The sequence below is a fragment of the Pristis pectinata genome, chromosome 21 (genome assembly GCF_009764475.1).
Source record: "Pristis pectinata isolate sPriPec2 chromosome 21, sPriPec2.1.pri, whole genome shotgun sequence".
Lineage (NCBI taxonomy): Eukaryota > Metazoa > Chordata > Chondrichthyes > Rhinopristiformes > Pristidae > Pristis > Pristis pectinata.
In genome coordinates this window covers 12,124,875-12,146,177 of record NC_067425.1, presented here as the reverse complement: position 1 = coordinate 12,146,177, position 21,303 = coordinate 12,124,875, and the positions used below count along the sequence as shown (strand labels likewise).

The window sequence follows — 21,303 nt, the reverse complement described above, 5'->3', positions numbered from 1 at the left end:
ACATAACCAGCTCTATCCCTTCCAAATATCCATTATCTCCTCTGTAGATCTGCAGACTGGAATGCATTCAACTATCACCTACTACAATTTACATTTATGCATTCTGTAACAAAGTGATAATTTGAAAATTATAAAATAATCCAGATCACTGAAGGTAAATAATTAATAATGGAAAATTAACAATGTTGCAATACCTGTGACATGGCTATCATAGCCAATACAGTATACAGTTCCTCTTTAGTAAGTTTGCCGGGTGTTGCTCGATTAGCAAAAGCCCATATCTGACCCAACATCTCTCTGGGTAATCCCGACGAGAGAAGAATAGGATAAAGTTTTGCTGTATCAATGCCCACAGGGGTGAGAGTGACTTCAAGAACTTTCTTGTAGAGTTCTGTTGGAACATTGTTTTGTACATTTACAAGAATGTATTTGAACCATTCCGAATTTCTTTTCCAAGACTTGTTACACTATTTTTCATCAAGAGTTCCATCCTCTACCCACCACTTAACAACCATACTCAGTTATATTACTATTACTGAGGTACATCAAAGAAATAGAGAGATTTAGGAGGAATTTACAAAAAGAAAATGCAGCAATATTTAAAAAATCTGAGTTAAGTTACTGTATAATTAGCTTACTTGAGTAAAACTATTTCCTAAAATACATGAACAGGTGAATTGTTTAAATACATAATAAAAACATATAGGGTCTAAATTCTTAAACTCCCTGCGAAACATCAGTGCAGGAGTACCTTCACTCGGACTGCAGTATTTCAAAATAATGCCTCATCACCACCATCCAATGGACAATTAAGGAAGGGCAAAAAAATGGTGGCCTTGCAGTGAGGACCATTTCTCAAAAAGTGAATGAAAAATAGACAGGAGTGCAATGAAACTATGAAAACAATCACATTAACTACTTTCAGCTGGAGATTTGAACAAACACAAAGTCCACTGTACCTGGGACAAGACTGTCATTGAAAAGCCAAGGAGGCAGCATAGGCTGAAGTGTATCCTGTGAAGGGTACACTCCTACACCTAAAGAGATGAAGTAAATGAACAATTACAAAATGAAATAAAATGGCATAGTGTACAAGTGTACATAGTGCACAAGACTTATCCCAGAACTACTTTATGTAAGCTGCATTGTGACATCTCTTCTCAACATGCTGAATTCCAGTTTACAATTTCTGAAAAACTTCCAAAGTGATTAGTGAAATGTTAATAAAAGAGAAAATTAGATAAGTAACTTAGTTCCTTATTGTTATTCAATCCTAGGAAGAATACAACATTTTTGATTTATCAGGTACTTTTCCCATTGACTGATACATTGAAACTGTCAGGACTTAAATGCAGAACACTTCAGAAAATAGTTCGAGGAGTCTCCACTTTCCAAAGAAATTCTATCACTTTTTGCAAGTGGCCTTTGTGTGTTTTGTAAAGCATACCAACCCCACATTTCCCTCTCCACATGCCTCGCATGGATTTTCTGATCTTCATGAACCATGCACTAACCAGACTCTGTTTTAAAATCATCTTCTGAATTGGCCACCAGGAGGCATAAGAGGCTGCAAAATTACCTTTCCTTTTGGGGAAACATCTCACTTCCTCGCAGTCCTCCTCTAAAGTACTGCTGAGAAGGAGCAAAAAATATCCATGGGCAATAATCACATCCCTTCATACTGTGGTGTTGCAATCCAGAGTGACAAGGACTTGCAGCTTTTAAAGTCATTAATGATGTCCACTGAAAGGATAGTGCTTCCACTTGAATGCATAATAAGCAAGACTGCATTGCTGGTTTACAATTTGCACACGTCTTCTCAATTATTTTGATGGTGAAATACCAGGCTTATTTTAGTTCATAATGTGGTATTCCTTGTAAAGAAATTCTAAATCAACAAAATGTGACATGGTTTGCTAAAAGTAGGACATGATTTAATAAAGTTTCCACTAAATAATACCTGGTTGAAAGAGAATTTAAAGCTCATGAGTAAGAAGTTTACTATATACAGTAAGAGGAGCACCAGTTTAATCGTATTACTTTACACATGGATAACTGCATACCAAAGAGAATAATCTTGGGCAGACGAATACTGAATTTTGATGAGATAGCAAAAATGAGATTATAATGATGATAATTATCTATAATTTAGCTTGCATTATTTACTTAATCACAAGAAAAGTGAATGTGACAATTTATGTTTAAGTTGGTATGGATATTCAAGCTTCTATAAAGCATACAACTATCTTAAAGCTCCTGCAAAATTATTTAATATTTTTCTGAGAATTTCAAGAGATTTGAGCCAAAGAGCATTAATATAACCACAGAAATAAAATAATAGTCTTTGACATAATACATTTTAATCTCAAGAAATTTTAATAATAGAGAAGTGTTGGTGGCATTCTTCCCTGGTGTCCAGCATTTCAATATTAATAGTTTAATGCTCAACAATCAAGTCAAGAAGGCTGCATATGAATCCTAGAAGTGGAAGCTTAACTAATATTATCTTTGTAATTGTATTACGGCCTTGAAAGGCACTACTGCAAGAAATTTTGCTTTCTTCTATCTGACTGGCTTAATTACTTGCAAAAACTAAATCTGAAGTACAATGTATAATCTGCACAGAATTCTCACAATGTTATAACAGAGAAACTCGTTTTCACATAGATCAGTATGTAGCTGGCTCGGATAATGTTCAATACATGTTGGAATAGATTTGAGGTGCAAACACCTGTCATTCAGGCATGTGAATTATGACAGATCACAGTGATGTTATATGATGAGAGTTAATTATTAAGAGGTTAACAAATTATAAAACTGAAATTAAAAGGCGATATAATTGCTCTGATTTTGCAGAAGCCTGGTTATTAGTGATTTGGAAATAAATAAGTTTGCTCACCACTCTCTTTGGCAGGTGACTCTGGCTCTGGATCCTTTGGCATGTCTGCTGTGAAGACACCATTGAGGCTTTCAGACTGGATGCCCCAGTTACAGGCCTTGGCACTGGGCTGAAACTGAGTCGAGACTGAGGCTTTAGACCCTATACGGGCCATTGGCTCAGACTTGTTAAATTTATTGTGCGCCTTTTTAGGCGCGCTGAAATCACAGGAAGCAAACATTTTCTCTTCCAATGACAGGCCTAAACAAACAGGAGGTGGAACAAGCGTTTCCCAGCTTAGTTTGGTGAATTTAAAGTTAGTTACAATGAACTTTTGGACTTAAAGATTAAAGCCTCAATTCCTAAAGATGCTGTAGCAATTAAGAATGTATCCACATTTAAATAAAAAAAAATCAAACACTCTCTTTTGACACAAAGGATCAAAAATCTAAAATAATTCATCATGGTTATATTTCTATGTTGAATAAAGATAATAAATTAATTTAATAAATTTAAAATAGTTTGCAATCACACAATTTCAATAGAATAATTTCCTTTTCATAAATTTAAGTATTTTTTTTAAATCAACAATTTAAAATAAGTTCAGTACTTGTTACCTTGGCTGTTTTTTGCTGAATGCCCTGCTGTGGCATACAATGCAGATGAAGCTTTGGGATGGACTGAAGTAACAGGCTGGGCCGGAGCTGCAGCCAGCTCAGACTGCAGCCCACACTCTAATGTGGGGTGGAAGGGTTGGAAATGCTGGAAACTGGTGGGAGCCGCAGGTGCGGCAGAATCAGGCCCTTGGACAAAGTCACTGAATTCTTCGTCGTCAGAAAAAGCAGGGGATTGGGAAGGAGGGGCAGTTGATAGGGATGACTGGGGAGTATCTGTAAAATGGATAAATCAAAATAAGGCAACACAAATTAAACTAAAGAATCAAAAAAATACAAGTACACCTAGGCAGATAAATATTAACTCTCTGAACAAATATCAGTTTGTCTATTTCTAAGAACATACAGAGAAGCTCAAACTACAACAGCCTTTTCAGAACAAGCATCTCTCCTCCAATTCTCAGAAATTAACCTCATTTTTTTGTTCTGCATGTAGGAAAATTGATAAGTGTGTGAAACCAGCAGAAAGATTAGTAAAAAGAAAGCATTGCTGATGCACACAACCATTTAGTGAGAAAATGCTAGACTCCATAAGTAACACTTCCAGAGACAGAAAACAAAGCTGCACCAACAGCTAAGCTCAACACTTTAAAAACACTCCCTGGGGCTGAAGAAGAGAATAATTAATTTGGAGTGGTGGCAATGTAATCCTGCAGATATCTTCCATTCCCAACTCCACACTTTCAAGTGCCAGCATTTCAGGGCTTAATAAATGATTCCTGATAAATGAGCAATTCTATGATTCAATTCATAGACATTTCATACTGTATTAAAACATTTACTGGGTTTATGCTGACTAAAACAGTCATCGAAGATGTTTTATTACAGTGTTAGGAAAGGCTGGTAATAACTGAACTAGCACAGAATAAACCCTGTAAATTGGTTAAGTGCCAAAGAGTTAGAGCTTGCAAACGATGACTGCTTTCCATTGCACTAAAAGCAGCAGCAAAAAGCATGGTGAGAAAAAGCTGATTAGACATTGACACCAAATTGTTGCCTGGACATAATTTTTTTTGGAATGGGTCAAGAAGCTATTAATTATTTGGTTTGATTTCAATTTATCTTTTTTTTACTGCAAATACAAAATCACTCATTTCTCTGTTGTCAGTCAACATTTCAGAATTGATTAATTCGGTACATATTTGGTTACTTACTATGTGCAGCAGAAGACAGAATGGTGCTAATTAGCCAAATGACCACCATGTTATTCAAAATAATTCATGGTAAAAATCTGCACATTATGAATACAGTATCATGTATCTTCTGGAAATGACCTGAATATAGATTACTGAAATGAAAGTGCTAAACAATCTTCGCATGGTGGTATGGAAGCGTGGTTAAGTTATTGCACTTGCAAATTAGAGACCTTGAATAAAAATCTAGAAGTGAGTTCGCATCCCATGAGAGCAACTGGAGCATTCAAATTCAAATAATTAAATAAATTCTAGAGTTTAAGAAAAAACTAGTGTCAGTAATGATGATCATGAACCTGCTGGATGGTTGTAAAACCTAAGTGATTCACCAATATCAGAAAAGTTAACCTGCTAATCTTACCCAGCATGGCCTACATGTGACCCCAGAAATGTGGCTCACTCTCTGACCTCTGCTGAAGGCTATTAAATGCTGATCTGATCAAGCAACATCTAAATCCTGTGTATGAATAAGAAAATCATGCAAAAAAAAAGACAAATCCAAATATGAGAATACTTTTTTTTCCAATTGTCTACCGTTTCTTTTCCCCAAAGCACGTTAAATATAAAAAAAGCAGTTTATCACTGCTTATTTCCAAATGATGCACTTCTTATTTTATGAAAGCATTACAACAGCCAGCCATACCTACACCAGACCAGGAATAACCTCGAAAGAAGAAAGCAGGTTATAATTGTTATTAAGATTCCTCCCTCCCCAGAGTCAAATGGAAAAACCAAGATTGTAGGAAAGTCAAAGATTCTGTGTAAATTGGTTAGTATTCTTAACACATGAAAAAAAGCACAAATAATATCCCCCTGTGCCTTTTTAAGGAACTCAGAGGGATGCTGTTAGGTGCAGTCTTGCTGATAGAATAGATTAGATGCAGCCACAGCATGATAAAGTAGCATGTTAGGTTTCCACATTTGTTAAGAACCATGTAACACATCAAACAAAAAACACAATCCAATTAAATTTAGGAATTAATCCAATGTAGTAACACTGCATATTAATTCAACATCTCAAACAGTAAATAACAAAACATTGGCATCAAAGACAGACATCTTGGGTCTAGAAAATTAAAACAAATGGGACTATTGCCTTAACACAGAAGTTGTATTACTTGGATCAAAGCAGTTTGTTTTTACATATATAGTATTTCAAATCTGCTTGATCTTCAGTATTATAAAACTGACGAGAAAATGTAATTTTTAAAAAAATACATTTTAATAAATAATGTTAAGTATTCATTTATGGGTTATTGTTCAAGTGGCTAAACCTGAGCTGGCAATCAGTGGCAGTGGCTAGGAGTCACCGATTCTGATCCAACCTCATCTCCCAGACACATTCAAGAGCAAAATCACAGGTTGTTTTTCTTTTTCTTTCACATGGAGAGAGAAACCCCCATTTGGTGTCCTCAATGCTGCTGAAATCAGCCTAGACTAAACCAGGGATCAAGACTGGGACCTCTCTAATCCCTCTGGTGCACTTCTATATTCATCAATTGAGCCAGCAAAACAGTATCTCTTTGACAGGAGGCACAGCTCTGTCAACATAGGTTGATTCGGGGTTATTCCCTGCCAGTAATAGGTTGCAAATACCATTGAGAAGGATCTTTGGATATGAGCAACAGCGCTAGGATGTACAAGACACAAAAAAATGGTTTATGTCTAAAGCTTATTGCCAACATTTTCCAGCCTGCAGTAATGAAATCAAATTGAAGTTTGGTTGCCAATACCGCACAGAAAATTTGAATTTGAATTTTCTGTTCAAAGAATTTGAATTTGAATTTTCTGTTCAAAGGATTGATATTTTCCTCACTGCTTAAAGAACTCTAATGTTTAGAAAATGTGCAGTGCTTTTCCCTTTGCCTTTTCAAAATAGATTAATTACTACCCCTGATTCAGTATCTAAAATTTGGTCGGTGCCTATTCCCTGTTGAAACGTCAATGTTTTGCATCTGGTGGAAGCAGAATCCCACCCTACCCAAACCATCAACAAGCAGATTTAGTATAGGGGTGGAGAGCAAAACAAAAAGAAATACATTGGCACCATTTATTCTTGTGGACTGCTGTGCAGCAGAAAATCATTTTTACTCAGTACTTAAAAATACCGGGACAGGAGATAGCACGGGCGGAAGCCTGCAATGTTTCAAATAATTTTAGTTCTTCTCACGATTCATTTTATCACAATCATAAATCATTGACAAGAGCATCTTCTTGTCAAATTTTAAGCATCTAAATTGATAGCCATTTACTTTTATAATAAGCTTCATTTGTTTAAAGTAATACTGACCTGATTTACTGGAATGTGAAGTAGGGCCTGGGTGCATCTTTGCATCCCTTGTGAACCCAGCAAGGTTTCCTTTAATGGCTTCCAAGGCATCATCTCTGTTTTTCTCCCCCATCTGAAACCAGAAAGAGAGAAACAAGTGAATTATTATTAAATTAGATGAAATTGGGAAAAAAAGCATTTATAAAATAACAAGAACTATTACACTTACACTGAGTAAAAAAAAAGAAAAAACAAAGCAGTTTATATAAAATGTGCTTCGCTCTTTCGTATGATTGCAGATCCAATAAAAATGAACAGATGGCATGAAGTTCCACAGAAAGAGTGTAGAATCAGGGAAAAAAATGCATGACTGGGGCAACATTTACACCTGTTATAGAAACTGTAGAACAACTTAGAGATACACAGTGTAGAGAACCAAAACCACTTGCATTTTTCTGCATTTATAAAATTATAAAGGTACTTCAATCCATGCTACTGTGGACAGGCAGTAAACAGGAATCCCAAGGAAACAAGAATACAGTGGGAGCTGCTCTTATACAACTCCCAGCAGCTGGATCCTATAGATCATGAACCAAGGCCAGAAACAGTTTGCCCACAAAGGAAGACCAGCATAACACAGCAGCATTAAAGCACATAAAAACAGATCAAAAATAAAAATCAACCCTCCAAAACGTCTACAATTTCTCATAATGGATTCGCTCAGCTGCTGAATTAAATTGTATGTAACTCCAATATTTCCCCTACAATTCACAAACCTCATTATATAAAGAAAATACTCAGTTTATTAATCCATCCATGCATGATACATTATTCAATGTGACAGATTGCACTCTATCCTAATCTATGGTTCTGAAAAGTAAAGAAAACTTCAATTCCTCCAACTGCATATACAAATACAGGAATCATGAAGTTACTGTCCAAGCTCCTCTCCAGGAACAATATGGATAGATACCTCCTTAAGAGTATCCAAATACAGAGGAAAGCATGAACTTGTTCTAGTCACATTAAGAATACACATTAAACCTGACAGCAAACAAAGAGCTTGTCCATTCAGGCACATGTATATTTTTAACCACAAGATAATATTATCTGCCAATGAAAATTAACTTTTAATAATGTCAAGTCTCATTGTTTCAAATTTTTAATTGTTAAAGATGATAATGGTCTTACCCCTTTTATCTCTCAATCAAAAATTTATTTTGACTTAATTGATTTAATTACTGTCATTAAGGGTTTTTCAAGCTGATTTGTTAAGGAAATAATAGTTACTCAATTCACGCAAGTTCCAATACTTCTTTTGAGGGCATCACAGAGAGTTCACTTTCTAATAATACCCAGTTGAGATACAGAAAGTCTATTGGGAATTATTTGTGTAATGAACTGCTTGTGCTAAATGTACATCATTGACTGCAAAATTCTGGCCATTGTTTATGACGTTCAGTATTTTTTCCCCAATTTCTCACACTTTTCCCCTTGAGGTTCTGCATGCCTTATTGGAACCTCTCACCCACGGTGAATTGATGAGCAATCTTTGACAAGGAGGGGAGAGGCTTTTTAAACTTGGTTAGTATCAACAAATCTTATGATTGGGAACCTTGCTGAATTTTTTTACTTTCAATGTACCCATGTATAAATCAGTTAAATCAGAAGTGACCATGCACAAAAGCCAGCATCTTCTTGAGCCCAACTGCCTGATCAAGTTATCTTCTGTTAAGTCAACCTCTTCGGTTTCTGAAGATCTCAATTAGTTCAGTTTCTTTGTCCACTTACCCCTTCTCCAAGCCTTTGAAGGAAGGGTGCCGCATCACTGATAGGTCAGACCCATTTAGAACAATGGGCTCAATCATGCTGGACACTCATTCCACAGAATTCTAGCTCAACATACCTGAGCATGCCTGGGCTGGATCTGGAGGGCATACCTCTCTGGTCCTTCAACTTATACAGCGTAACAGCATGGTTTACATAGCAACAGGGCACAGGTGGCAGAGTGCAGCAGCCTAGCTCCCTAAATACCTCTAACAACCTTTGACAGAACGTAAAATCAGACGGGGTCTTTATTTTTTAATAAAGACATTCAGAAGCACTTTGAAAACAACTATTAAAATTGAAGTAAATATTTTTAAAAAATTAAAGTTATAAAATGGTTTTAAAACTCAAGTTAACTAAAAATGCAAATCACTGAGAATTTATTAAAAACATTAAATTAAAGCAAAATAATTTACCTTCTCCACTGCCTCCCAAAACCCCTATTGAAATCATCTGGCATTTTCCATGGGGATTCTCAAGCCCGTAATTAAATCTCAGACTTCTGTTTCATAGTGCGTGTATGCAATCCCAGAACATGGCCCTGAACCGTAGCAGCATAATTCAGTCCATTAACTGTAGATTATAGTCGCTCCAATAGATTACACAAGCAGCTTTGACAAAAGCAAACAGTTGAGTTTCACCAAAGAAAGTATCTGTTCTGAAACATCTGAAGACTTTCTTTGCCAATACATACATGAACCAAATAGAACAAAAGTACATTTATGAAAATGCTGAGTGATACCTTAGGCTTTACACTGCTCAGAAGACGAAGCTTCTGCTTTTGCTCTTCAAATTGTCGCCGCTTCCGTTCCTCTTCCATCATCTTTTGTTGCTGTTCAAACCGTTTTCTAGAAAAGCAGAAGTGATCAAAGACTAAACAACAGTGAATAGTTACTGTTAAATTCACATTCCATTCTTGTACCAATACAATACCCGATTAACTCATTTCCCATCCCTCACTAAATGACAAAACTATCAAAAGTTAACTTGTTAAATTACATTAATTGGCCTGCTTTGCAGTTGAATATTTTATCATAAAGCCATTGATTTTTAAAGCAAATGTTTCAGGAAATAGTCAAGAATTTAACCACACTGCACGGAGCTTACACTTGGAGAGTACAGACTGGTTTCAATATAACAAGAAATGAAATGCTTCTAATATTGTCAGTATGAGTAATATTTAACAGTCCACTGAAAGGAGTACTGTATAAGGGGATTATAGTGTGGAAGGAGACACAAGTAATCAATAAAGTCAAGAAAAAAACTATAATGACTTAATTTACTTTTACAGTTCATACTTGTTGGGTTCAAATAAAGTCAAGAACACTCAAAAAAAACATTTGCTAGCTTGTGACCTGCTAATCATTTGTTCAGTATTTGCAGCCCTCCAAAGTCATTTCCACTACTTAATGACCAAAACAATAGCTTTCTTTTGCTTATTAATTTTAAGGAAATACAATAAGCTGTACAATAGCTACAAAGCATTCTGAACAGAAAACAATCTTACTGTTGCTCTTCAGCAAACTGCTTTTGCATATCCGGTGTGTATTGTGGCGGAGAAGGACGCATTGCCATGTAATGATGCTGTGGCATATATGGCATTCCAGCTGATGGTATTGGACCCATTGCCATTCCACCCTGATTGATGTAAAGATTATAAGTAATTAAAACAGTACCCCCAACTGAATGCAACAGAAATGAATAAAGTTATTCAGTCCAACTTAGTTGCCTTTCTGGCTAGTTCCATCTCCGGAACTTGCTCATCTCCTTTGGACCCTCTAAGTCTAGTTTAGTACAGCTGTATAATAAAAATCGTCTGATGGAAACATCACCATGGTAGCCCAATACACACTTGAGTGAGTTGTTAATAATTAAGTAAACATTGTACAACATATGGGAAAGCAATTGATAGCCAAGTGTACCCTTTAAACAAATATTCCATTTGCACAGTGCCCATCAAGTACAGTGTTCATTTTGATAAAGCTTTTGAGTAATATGCAACAATAAATTATTCTGTCTCAGGATTAGGTTTAAACGGTATTTCACACAGCATGGGGTGGAATTGTGACGTCAACAAGCCCAAGGCTATAAATTGTCACTGTGACTGGATTTGTGAAAGGGGTTGGGGAGGGAAATATGGTTCTTGGAAAAAATCTGTTAGGGCAAAAAGCATTTGACCGCACAACTTCTCGTTTCCCTGCAAAATTGACAACTTGGTGTGCAAGGCAAGGTAGAGTAGCGGTTAGCGTAACGCTATTACAGCACCAGCGACCCGGGTTCAATTCCAGCCACTGTCTGTAAGGATTTTGTATATTCTCCCAGTGACTGCATGGGTTTCCTCCGGGTGCTCCGGTTTCCTCCCACATTCCAAAGACGTACGGGTTAGTAAGTCGTGGGCATGCTACGTTGGTGCCGGAAGCGTGGTGACACTTGCGGGCTGCCCCCAGAACACTCTACGCAAAAAGATGCATTTAACTATGTGTTTCGATGTACACGTGACTAATAAAGATATCTCATATATACAAAAAAAACACTTATTTCTAGATAGCCCTTTGGGTTGCACAATTACTCTGAGACTCATTTAGACTTTCCTATTTTACCCTCTTTCAGGCAAAAATGAAAGCATGATCTAGGCACAATATACTCTCGCTCATATTTCTCATGGTTGTTAACACCTTCCACATCTTGTAGAGGAGACTAGGAACTCAAATCTACGAAGGAAATGGTACCATACCCAACCATTCAGAAGCTATTAATATAGCCAAATTGTGCTATTCTAAATATCATACTGATGAAGGATAATACAGGTCAAATTTTCATTACTGAATTACCTGCATCGGCATTGATCCAGGAGGCATCTGCGAACCAAAATTCATTCCCATCATGCCTTGCATGTTAGGCTGCATCAAAGGTACCATGGGGTATCCCTGCTGCTGCGGCTGCTGTTGTTGCTGCATTGGTGTCATTCCTACACAGAAAAATTGTGAAGTGGAAAGCTTCATTTAAACTTTGTGCGGTTTCTTAAAATATGAAGAATAACACAGTACTTTGAACAACTCCATTGGAAATAAGAATATAGAACATAAGAAAAAAAGAACAGGAGTAGGCTAATTGGCACCTTGAGTATGCTCTACAGTGCAATAACATCATGGTTGATCCAGTCTTGGCCTTAACACCACCTTCCTGCTCTTTTCCCATACCACCAGCTTGTAATTCAAGTGTCTGTCAAGCTCTACCTCCAATATATTCAATAACTTTGCCTCCAAAGCTCACTGGGGCAGAGAATTCCAGAGATCTATGACCCTCTGAGAGAGAAGAAATGCCTCAGCTCAGCTTTAAACTGGCAACCTCTTATTCTGAGCCAATGCCCCATAGTTCGAGATATCCCCACTAAAGGATCCGTGCTTTCAACACCCCTTGGAATCTTATGCATTTTAATAAGATCACCTCTCATTCTATTCTTCATTGAAAGTAGGCCCAGTCATTTTCCCTGTACATCAACCCTTTCATCTCAGGAATGAACCCAGTGAACCTTCTCTGCACTACATCCAATGCAAGTACTTCCTTCCTTAAATATGGAGAGCAAAACTGTATGCAGTCTAACCAGCACCTGTAAAGTTGTCTCAAGACTTCCTTACTTTTATACTCCACATCCCTTACAATACAGAGCTATGTCTCATTACTCTTCTTAATCACCTGCTGTACCTACATGTTAACCTTTTGTATTTCATCTGCATAAAACCCCAAACCCAACTGCACTGCAACAATGTCACCTCATTCAATTTAAATAATAATTTTCTCTTTTAATTTTCATTATGAAGAGGATAACCCTACATTTTCCAATGTTGTACTCCATCTGCCAACTTCTTGTCCACTCACTTAACCTACTATATCCCTTTGCAGGCTCTTTGTATCCTCCTCAGAGCTTGCCTATCCAACTATCTTTATATCAGGACATTTGGCTACAGTATGTTCCATGCCTTCATCCAAGTCATTAACATGGATTATAAATAGTTGAGCTCCAGCATAGACCCCTGATTGGGAATCCAAAAATGACTCATTTATGCCAATTCTTCTTCCTGTCAAGCAAACATTGCATAATAATGAAGACACCTTTCTAAATACATAACATTAAGCTAAACGTTACTTGGAAATATGATCCTGAGCTTTCAAGGCTGAAATGGATTATGGTATTCCACAAATCATATGCTCATTATAACATATAACTTGAGGTCTCCGTGTCCATTGCAACCTTTGTTTATTTATTCATTTTTAATGGGATGTGGACATTGCAGGCAAGGTCAGCATTAATTGAAAGTGGTGGTGAACTCCCTTCCTGAACCATTGGAATTCTATGCATTCCCATGGTGGTGTTGGGTAGCGAGTCCCAGGATTTAGACCCAATGATGAAGAAGGAATAGCAATATATAATTGAAGCTGAGATAAAGCATGCCTTTGAGGGAAATTAGCACAGAAAATGACATGTTCATCAATGTGGCTCAGCTTGCAACAAATGAATGCTCTGTGCATCATGTGTTTACACAATATACAGTGAAACTTGTAAACTGGTGGTGTTCCCATGCACCTGCTGCCTTTTAGTACCACCAAAAGTCAGTTCACAGAATGCTAAAATAAAGAAGAATTTTTTAAAAATCTGACTTATTCTGGGACCTAAGGAAAAGATATGGTTCAGCACTGAATAATAATTTAAACTATACTGAAGAGAATCCTCAATTTAACTTGCTTAACTGATGATCGAGTTTACAGACAGCAATAAAAAGCATTGAGAATCAAGAACAAGCATGAGGCAATAATTACTGAGGACATTGATAATTTAAACCAACAAGTTGTCTATTTTTTCCTTAAAAATCTTTTTCCCCAGATTGACGGCACGTCAACCTTCTGTATCACTCAAAATGCCAGCAAAGTGTGAACCTTGATTGCATTTGTCAACAGATTACTTTTGATTGCTGACATTATTGTAGGTCAGTACAATCCTGTTCTCAGCCCATATCAACAGTTACTGCAACATTCATTGGAAAGAGATTAAAAGCAAAAAACAATTCTATACGTCTCCTCTCTACACTACTGGTCACCCTGGCGACCTGCCATCCTTGCAAGTCTTGGTCTGGAAAAAGGGAAAAAGAAACCACAATATGTTGGTCCTCAAAGTCCTCAGTAATTATTGCTTTGTACTTACTGTATAAACTTCTCTATGGTGAAAGAACATGGAGTGCCTGTTGGTACCCTGAGGCACTCTGACAGTGGTGAGCAGCGCAGGGTATTGAATGTCTATTTAACACTGATAATGTATTCACTCAGTTGGGATTGTTCTCTCTTGCTTTGAGAAACAAATATGACAATATTGGCCCACAACTTGTGGTCAAGTCTTTATTGCTAGCTCAGCACAGAAAATGACGTGTTCATCAATGTAGCGTGGTTTGCCAAACTGATGCTTTGTACAGCAAGTGTTTATGCAATATATGGTGAAACTTGTAAATTTGGAATATCTAACAAAATTGCATCAGATGCCATATTTTCTTTTGCATGTGCCCTTATTTTCAAATGGTCAGTAAAGCAACTGAACAAAATACCCTGGACTGGTTTTATCTTCTGTTGCTGCTCCTTTTTTCAACCTTACTTAAGATCCTGTTTAATTAGAGTCATAAAGTAAAACAGCACAGAAACAGGCCTTCGGCCCACTCGTATATGCTGACCAAGTTGCCCATCTAAGTTAGTCCCATTTGTCCGTATTTGGCCCATTTCCCTCTAAGCCTTTCCTATCCATCTACCTGTCCAAGTGTCTTTTAAATGTTGTTATTGTATCTGCCTCAACCACTTCCTCCGGCAGCTCATTCAAGTTCCGGAGCTCTGCCAGCAGGATGGGATTTCAATGTATTTTCTATCATTCCCATTCCAGGATTCTTTTCCACTGAGGAAGAATTTTGTAATCCTGGGATCTATCACACTGCCAGCAAAAGGCCTAGGTGATTGCTCAAAGTCTGGGAGATCTCAACCCAAATGGGGTTTAATGTCCTGCAGAGCAATGCTCGAGGTCCCCCTGTACATTCTAGTCATATTTAAAAGGGCTGGGAAGAGAGTTGTTACAAGCCAAGAGGGGTGAAATATGGTCTAGCTCGGAGCAGATCCTGACCTTTGTTGAATGGGGAGTTCTCTACCCATCTTCTGTTGAAGTGGAGAGAAAAACCTCAACCACTGGGTGGATGTAATTCTAGAGATAGATCCATTGCTCTGGACACTAAGTATAAAACTCACCATTACACAAAATGAGCTTCTTTCACCAGCTGCCAGCTTGCACTGACCTGTATATTGCTTAATTTAAATTGTAGTTTGCAATTTGTGTGAACATCCATAGTTTCAACATGCAGGTTGTATCTGCTGCTTTTCAAGTTATTTGGCATAACCAGTAAATGTCAGGGTTTTTTTTTGGAGGTTTTGTGGTGTATGTAAATGGTAAGATCATTTTATTCAGTTTCTTTCCTCCACCAACCAAACAAACACCACCCACCCCACGGCTTCCGAAGTAAAGATAGAAAAGTAACAAGTAATTAACTCACTGCATGTGTAACAAATGATAACAGTTGACTGCAAATAGATTGTAACATGTGATACTTCCCACTTATATCTGATAATTAATTTTAAATAAGCTTCATAAATATCATGTAAACACCACCAAAAAATATATACAAGAAAATTTATGATTACAATACCATAAGAAGTCAATTATGTATGATGAGAATATTAAACACTTTCTCTAAAAGATTGATAAAAATAAACCAATTTGATTAAATAACCAAACAAAAAATCAGAGCAGCTGAATTGTATGGACAGAATAATAACGCGTGGTCACATTTGTAATGAGCTATATGGGCACAGATGACACAATGGTAACATAGTTTATGAGTTAGTTAATCTCAGCTTAAACAAATAAAAGGGCATTAGAATTGATACCAATGTGCCCGAGTAAAATTATTTAGTATTTCTAAACCCAGCCATTATTTTGGAACTGCAGATATAACCACGCATGATGGGACTCAAAGTAACAGGTGTCTTTGCTGACTTACAGCCAACATTTGTCATCTCACTATATATTTGCAGGCTTGTAGGTGACTAAATGGAAGGAGTGTCACAATGTGAAATGGCATATTAAGTCATATTAAAATAGCCTCTTAGACAAGGGGAAAAATTCTGGTCAATAAAAAAAAATGGAAGGCCAAAGAAAAATGTTATCTATTTCCTGCAACTTCAAAGGATGCCTCACAACCAAGTGTGCTTTGCTGATGTTGAACATTATCAATAGCTTCAAACTTATCAAGTTCAAGTTTATGATTACATTTGTCAGAAAGGGTTTTGAATTTGGCTAATACCTTGCACAAGGCTTGTGTTGCTGGCACTGAAAGCTATTCCAATTTACTGATGCTTGAACTCAAATCTACTTCAGTTTGGGATATTGCTAAACACCATTGCATTGTTAGTTGAAAATAATTCAACATTATAATACAAATTAAATCCTACAGAATGACATCTGGTTGTGTTGTGGTTACCTTTTGGTTTTTACTACAAATCAAAGGATGCAGTGAGAAAGGAAATAAAATTAACATGCAATGTACAATTTCCACAAAAGGCTTGAGGATGGAAGCACACTGTTATACAGTACGTGGACCAAAATGTCTTGCCTTTTATCTTTATGCTGAACTAGCTGTTATTAATTTGGTTCTTCCTCCTGACCTGTGTCCTAGATCAAAAATGGGGAGAGAGGATGTCAAAGAGTCCAGCTGTTATACCTTAGGTAACAGGGAAAAATATCTTTTTTTGTTAATGACAGACAAAGGAACCAAGTGTAATGTACTTCAGTTTGCTGATAATGGAAAGACAGGTAAGGGCAAGTACAACATGAGAAGGATATACAAAGCTGTACAGATTAAGAGAATACGCAAAACAATTGTGTTTCGGGTATAAAATGGGGAAATTTGATGTTACCCACTTTAAGAGAAAATCAAAAGCAGAATATTAACATATGACATGAGATTATTAAACAGTGGTGTCTGAAGGAAAACAAAGTCAGCATACAGATACATAAGGTAGGCAAATGGCTTGTTGAGCTTTCTTGCAAAGGGTTTGTAGGACAAGGTAAATGAAAATTTTTGACAACATTACTTCCTTCTTCTTAGGCACTTCTACAGGACTGAGAATAACTTGCTTCCATTTCAGTTCTATGGATTCCGAGTTGGCTGATGGACCTCATGTAGGATTGGCAAACTCTACCCCAGATGGAACAGGTGACGCTTGACCAATGATGCTCAGTCATTTTCACCAAACTTCTGCATTCTCCCAATGAAAAGAATCGAGGTTTTCAATACATCCTGGATGCCCCTTCTCCATTTTGAGCAGTCATGGGCCTGAGGTTCCTGCAAGTTGATGTGGATGTTACATTTTTCCAGGGTGGCTTTGAGAACACGCTATAAGTGTTTTCTAGCTCCCTCTTGCTATGATGGAGCTTGAAGTGGAGTGGGAATCTGGCATCGGGCAGGGCTTATCATTTGCATGCCCATCAGAGCTACCGAATATAATTACAGTTCTGATGCAGGAGATATTGGCCTGCGAGAAGACAGTGTTGTTGGTTCACTTACCCTGCCAGTAGATTCTGGGGATTGTGTGGAGACAGCACTGGTGGTACCTCTCCTGGTGTAGCTTGTCCAGGTCTCTGAAGTGCACAGAGGGTGAGAGTCACTGTTGTCCATTGGAAAATGAGTTTAGTGCAGGTGTAAGGTCTTGAAATCCAAACAGTTTTTTCTTCAGTGGGCCAAAGGCTGTTCTAATGCAGTGGAGGCAGAGGGGAGGTTCATCATCAATGACTGCTTTTCCCAAGAGGTAGCTCTTCAGATATGGAATGCACTCTCCACCTCTCCCAGAGTCTCCTTTGTTAGCCTTTATTATCTAGGATGGCAAGTGGTGTGGTGTTGTGCAGTAGAAGAACTTTGTTATGCAGACATTTACTGAAAGACCTATTCTTTCATACACTTCCGTGAATGAGTCAATGACCATTTGGAGCATGACTCCAAATGGGCACAAATATAAATGTCAACTGTGCCCATTGGTCGGAGTGACCTCAGTTTTGAAGAAGAGATGACAAAGGTTGGAGAGATTCCTGTTCCCCTTTTGTAATAATGCAACATAAAAGACACCTGAAGTACTGCACAAGTCACAGGATACACTTGGCTTAAGGGCAATGCAGCAAAATTCCTGGAATAAGGGGATTATCTTCAAGAACAAATTGAACAGGATGGGCATATGCTCTATGGAATTTAGTACAATGAGAGGTGACCTCAATGAAACATAGAAGATTGTGTAGTGGCTTAATGTTGTGAGGATAGCTCCACAGATGATGACTTTAGAACATGCTGCAGTATTTTCAGGATTGGGGGGGGGGGGGGGGTCAGCCACTTAAGATTCAGATGAGGAGGAATTTCTTTTCTCAAGCAGGTTGTGAACCTTTATTATTCTGTGATGAGAGTCGAGGATGCTGTCTTAAGTATCTTTAAGGCTGTGCTGGATTTTTGGATGATGGGAGAATCATACAGGAATGCAGAGTCATGACTAACAATCAGATCATCCATGATCTTATTGCATGGCGAAGCAGGCTTAAGGGGCTGTTGTGGTTTATTTTTTATGTTCTTACGTCAAGGACCGTAATACTCCATGCATTAGAGTACAGATTACAAATATGAAGAACTAGTTAATAAATAACTATGAAACACATTCTAAGTGGAAATAAGAAGATTATTCTTTCTGCTTAAATAACAAAGCCACTTCAGCTTCAAATTTAAAATCAAAATTCATGCTTTGATGATTCAGCTGCATGTACTTTCAGTAAAGTAACGACATTCACCACTGACATGAAGACACTTATACATAAAGTTTCAGCAGGTTCTGCAGGTTGGACATTCCCTTTCCAGACATTTATTGCTGACTACCACTTCTAATGAGGGAATAACTGAAGGTGGGGTTGGTGGTGGGGGTAAGGAAATTTGGCCTTCAGTAAAAGCAAAGTATTCTTAACCGGTAAAGCAGCCAATAAAAGACCAAAGAATTCTGACAGCAAACCAGTAAGTAATAAACTCGAAATATTATAATTTATTTTGACATAAAAAGCTCACAAAAGATTTTCAAAACACATGGATTACAACAGATCTAGAAATGAATTATTTAAAATATTTACATGTTATGCTAGTTTCCAAAAATAATCATTTTGGAGAATTAGATTCCACACATAAAAATAATAAGTTTTATGGCTTGAAAATCAAAAACACTACTGATACCAGAAATCTGAAATAAAAACAGAAAATGCAAGAAACACTCAGCCGGCCAGACAGCATCTGTGGAAAGAGAAAAGGAGATCATGTTTCAAGTCTGAGACCCTTTGTCAGAATTGGAAAACAGAGAAACCAGATTAATTTTCACTTGCAGGGAAGGGATGAAAAGATCAAAGGGAATACCTCTGATAGGGTGAACCAAACGAGGTAAATGAGTTAATGTAGAGGTTGGAAGCACATTATGTTTCTTTGTTTGTGTTATGTATTGCTAATAACAGAGCTGTTGGAAGCGCCCACAGACCAGGCTATAAAAAATGGAGAGGGAAAATCTGAGCCAATATTACAGATGAATGACTGGCAGAAATGACCAGTTCTGATATAGAAAGAAAGAAAAAGGGAGTTATCTAAATTTGCAGAATTCGAAATTGAGTCTAGAGGGTTGCAATGTGCTCAGATGGCAGTTGTTCCTCAAGCTTGCTTTGGGCTTTGCTGTAACAGTGCAGGAGGCCATAGATAGACAGGTCAGAGTGGGAGTGGAATGGAGAATTAAAATGGCAGGCAATACGAAAGTCAGGATCACCTTTGTTGACTGAACACAGGTACTCCATAGAGTGATCACCCAATTTGCATCTGGTTTCTCCATTGTAGAGGAGACTACACTGTAAATACTGAATACAGTACATTTGACTGGAAGCAGTGCAGGTAAATCACTGCCTCACCTTGAAAGACTATTTGACTCCCTGGATGGTGGGAAGGGAAGAGGTGAAAGGACTGGTGTTCCATCTCCTATGGCTGCAATGGGAAAATGTGATAAGACAGGGAGTAGTTGGTGGGGATGGATAAGCAGACCAGAAAGTCGCCTAGAGACCAATCCCTGTGAAATGCTGAAAGGAGTGGTGGAATCTTGTTGGGGCTGGCAGAGATGCCGTTTAACAATTATGGCCTAGTGGGCTAATAATATCTTGGTTATACCTCATTCCATAACATATAAGTTTTCACTGCTTTTATTACAGCAAGGCAATGCACAAAATTCCACGAATTTACCAAATTTATTTTGAATGACCTTGCAAAGAGTAGAAAAGGCACCCTATGGGGGGGGGCTGCTGATTGCAAATTTGAATTTAACTGCTCATGTGTATACTCCATTAGTTGCTGTCAAATTGAAAGGCCTGGATAGGGTGGACATAGAGAGGATGTTTCCAGTAGTGGCAGAGTCTAGGACCAGAGGGCACAGCCTCAGAGTAGAAGGACGTCTCTTTAAAACAGAGATGAGGAAGAATTTCTTTAGCCAGGGGGTGGTGAGTCTGTGGTATTCGTTGCTACAGATGGCTGTGGAGATCAAGTCATTGGGTATATATAAAGCAAAGGTTGATAGGTTCTTGATTAGTAAGGGTGTCAAAGGTTACGGGGAGAAGGCAGGAGAATGGGGTTCAGAAGGAAAAATAAATCAGCCATAATCGAATGGCAGAACAGACTAGCTGGGCCGAATGGCCTGATTCTGCTCCTGTGTCTTATGGTCTAGATATTGTCTATTATAATGGTGAATCAGATAGCTCCACCCATGTCCTCATTGGAAACTTCAGGCCCACAACTTCTTAAATTCCCTTTGATATTCCAAAATGTGGCTAGAATCAGTGTCAATTACAGCTATATTCATAATGCCTGAGCCATTATTTTATACAGCCACTGCAGAGAACAATGATAAGAATAAATATTTACAAGACAGAACATATCGGGGGATGATATTTCTTCCTGCTTTGAATAGCAAACCTCTTGCAGGAGTTGAAATGATTGTCACAAATTGTACTGATCAGCATGTAGTGAATTGGAAAGGTTGCAAAGACTGTGCGGTTTAACTTGGAACACTACAAAAGTGGTGCTGAGAAAAATGTCTGCAATTGAAAATAAATCCCCATTGAAAATGGTATCTATTTTTATGCCTCTCGGATGAATATTGGAAATCTGTTCCATGGCAAGAGAAGCATAGGGCAGCATGGGTTTTGAAGGACCACATGCAGTCAGTCTTGGACAGCCGATTCAGTATAGCAATCTGACTGAAATACAATTATTGCTCGTGTTAGGTCCACATTCAGTCAGTTATCTATTTTCGAGGAATGCCACGTAGTCT

At 37.7% G+C, this 21,303-nt stretch overlaps 1 protein-coding gene across 1 annotated transcript in view; it reads right to left on the bottom strand.

The window, feature by feature from the left end:
* Positions 1 to 21,303, bottom strand: part of synrg (synergin, gamma) — an 89,347-nt gene that overhangs the window by 57,729 nt on the left and 10,315 nt on the right. The window contains 8 exon segments of the mRNA XM_052035267.1: positions 195 to 391; positions 960 to 1,037; positions 2,900 to 3,139; positions 3,496 to 3,768; positions 7,036 to 7,147; positions 9,584 to 9,689; positions 10,349 to 10,479; positions 11,673 to 11,809. Of these exon segments, the coding sequence (XP_051891227.1) occupies positions 195 to 391; positions 960 to 1,037; positions 2,900 to 3,139; positions 3,496 to 3,768; positions 7,036 to 7,147; positions 9,584 to 9,689; positions 10,349 to 10,479; positions 11,673 to 11,809 (1,274 nt within the window).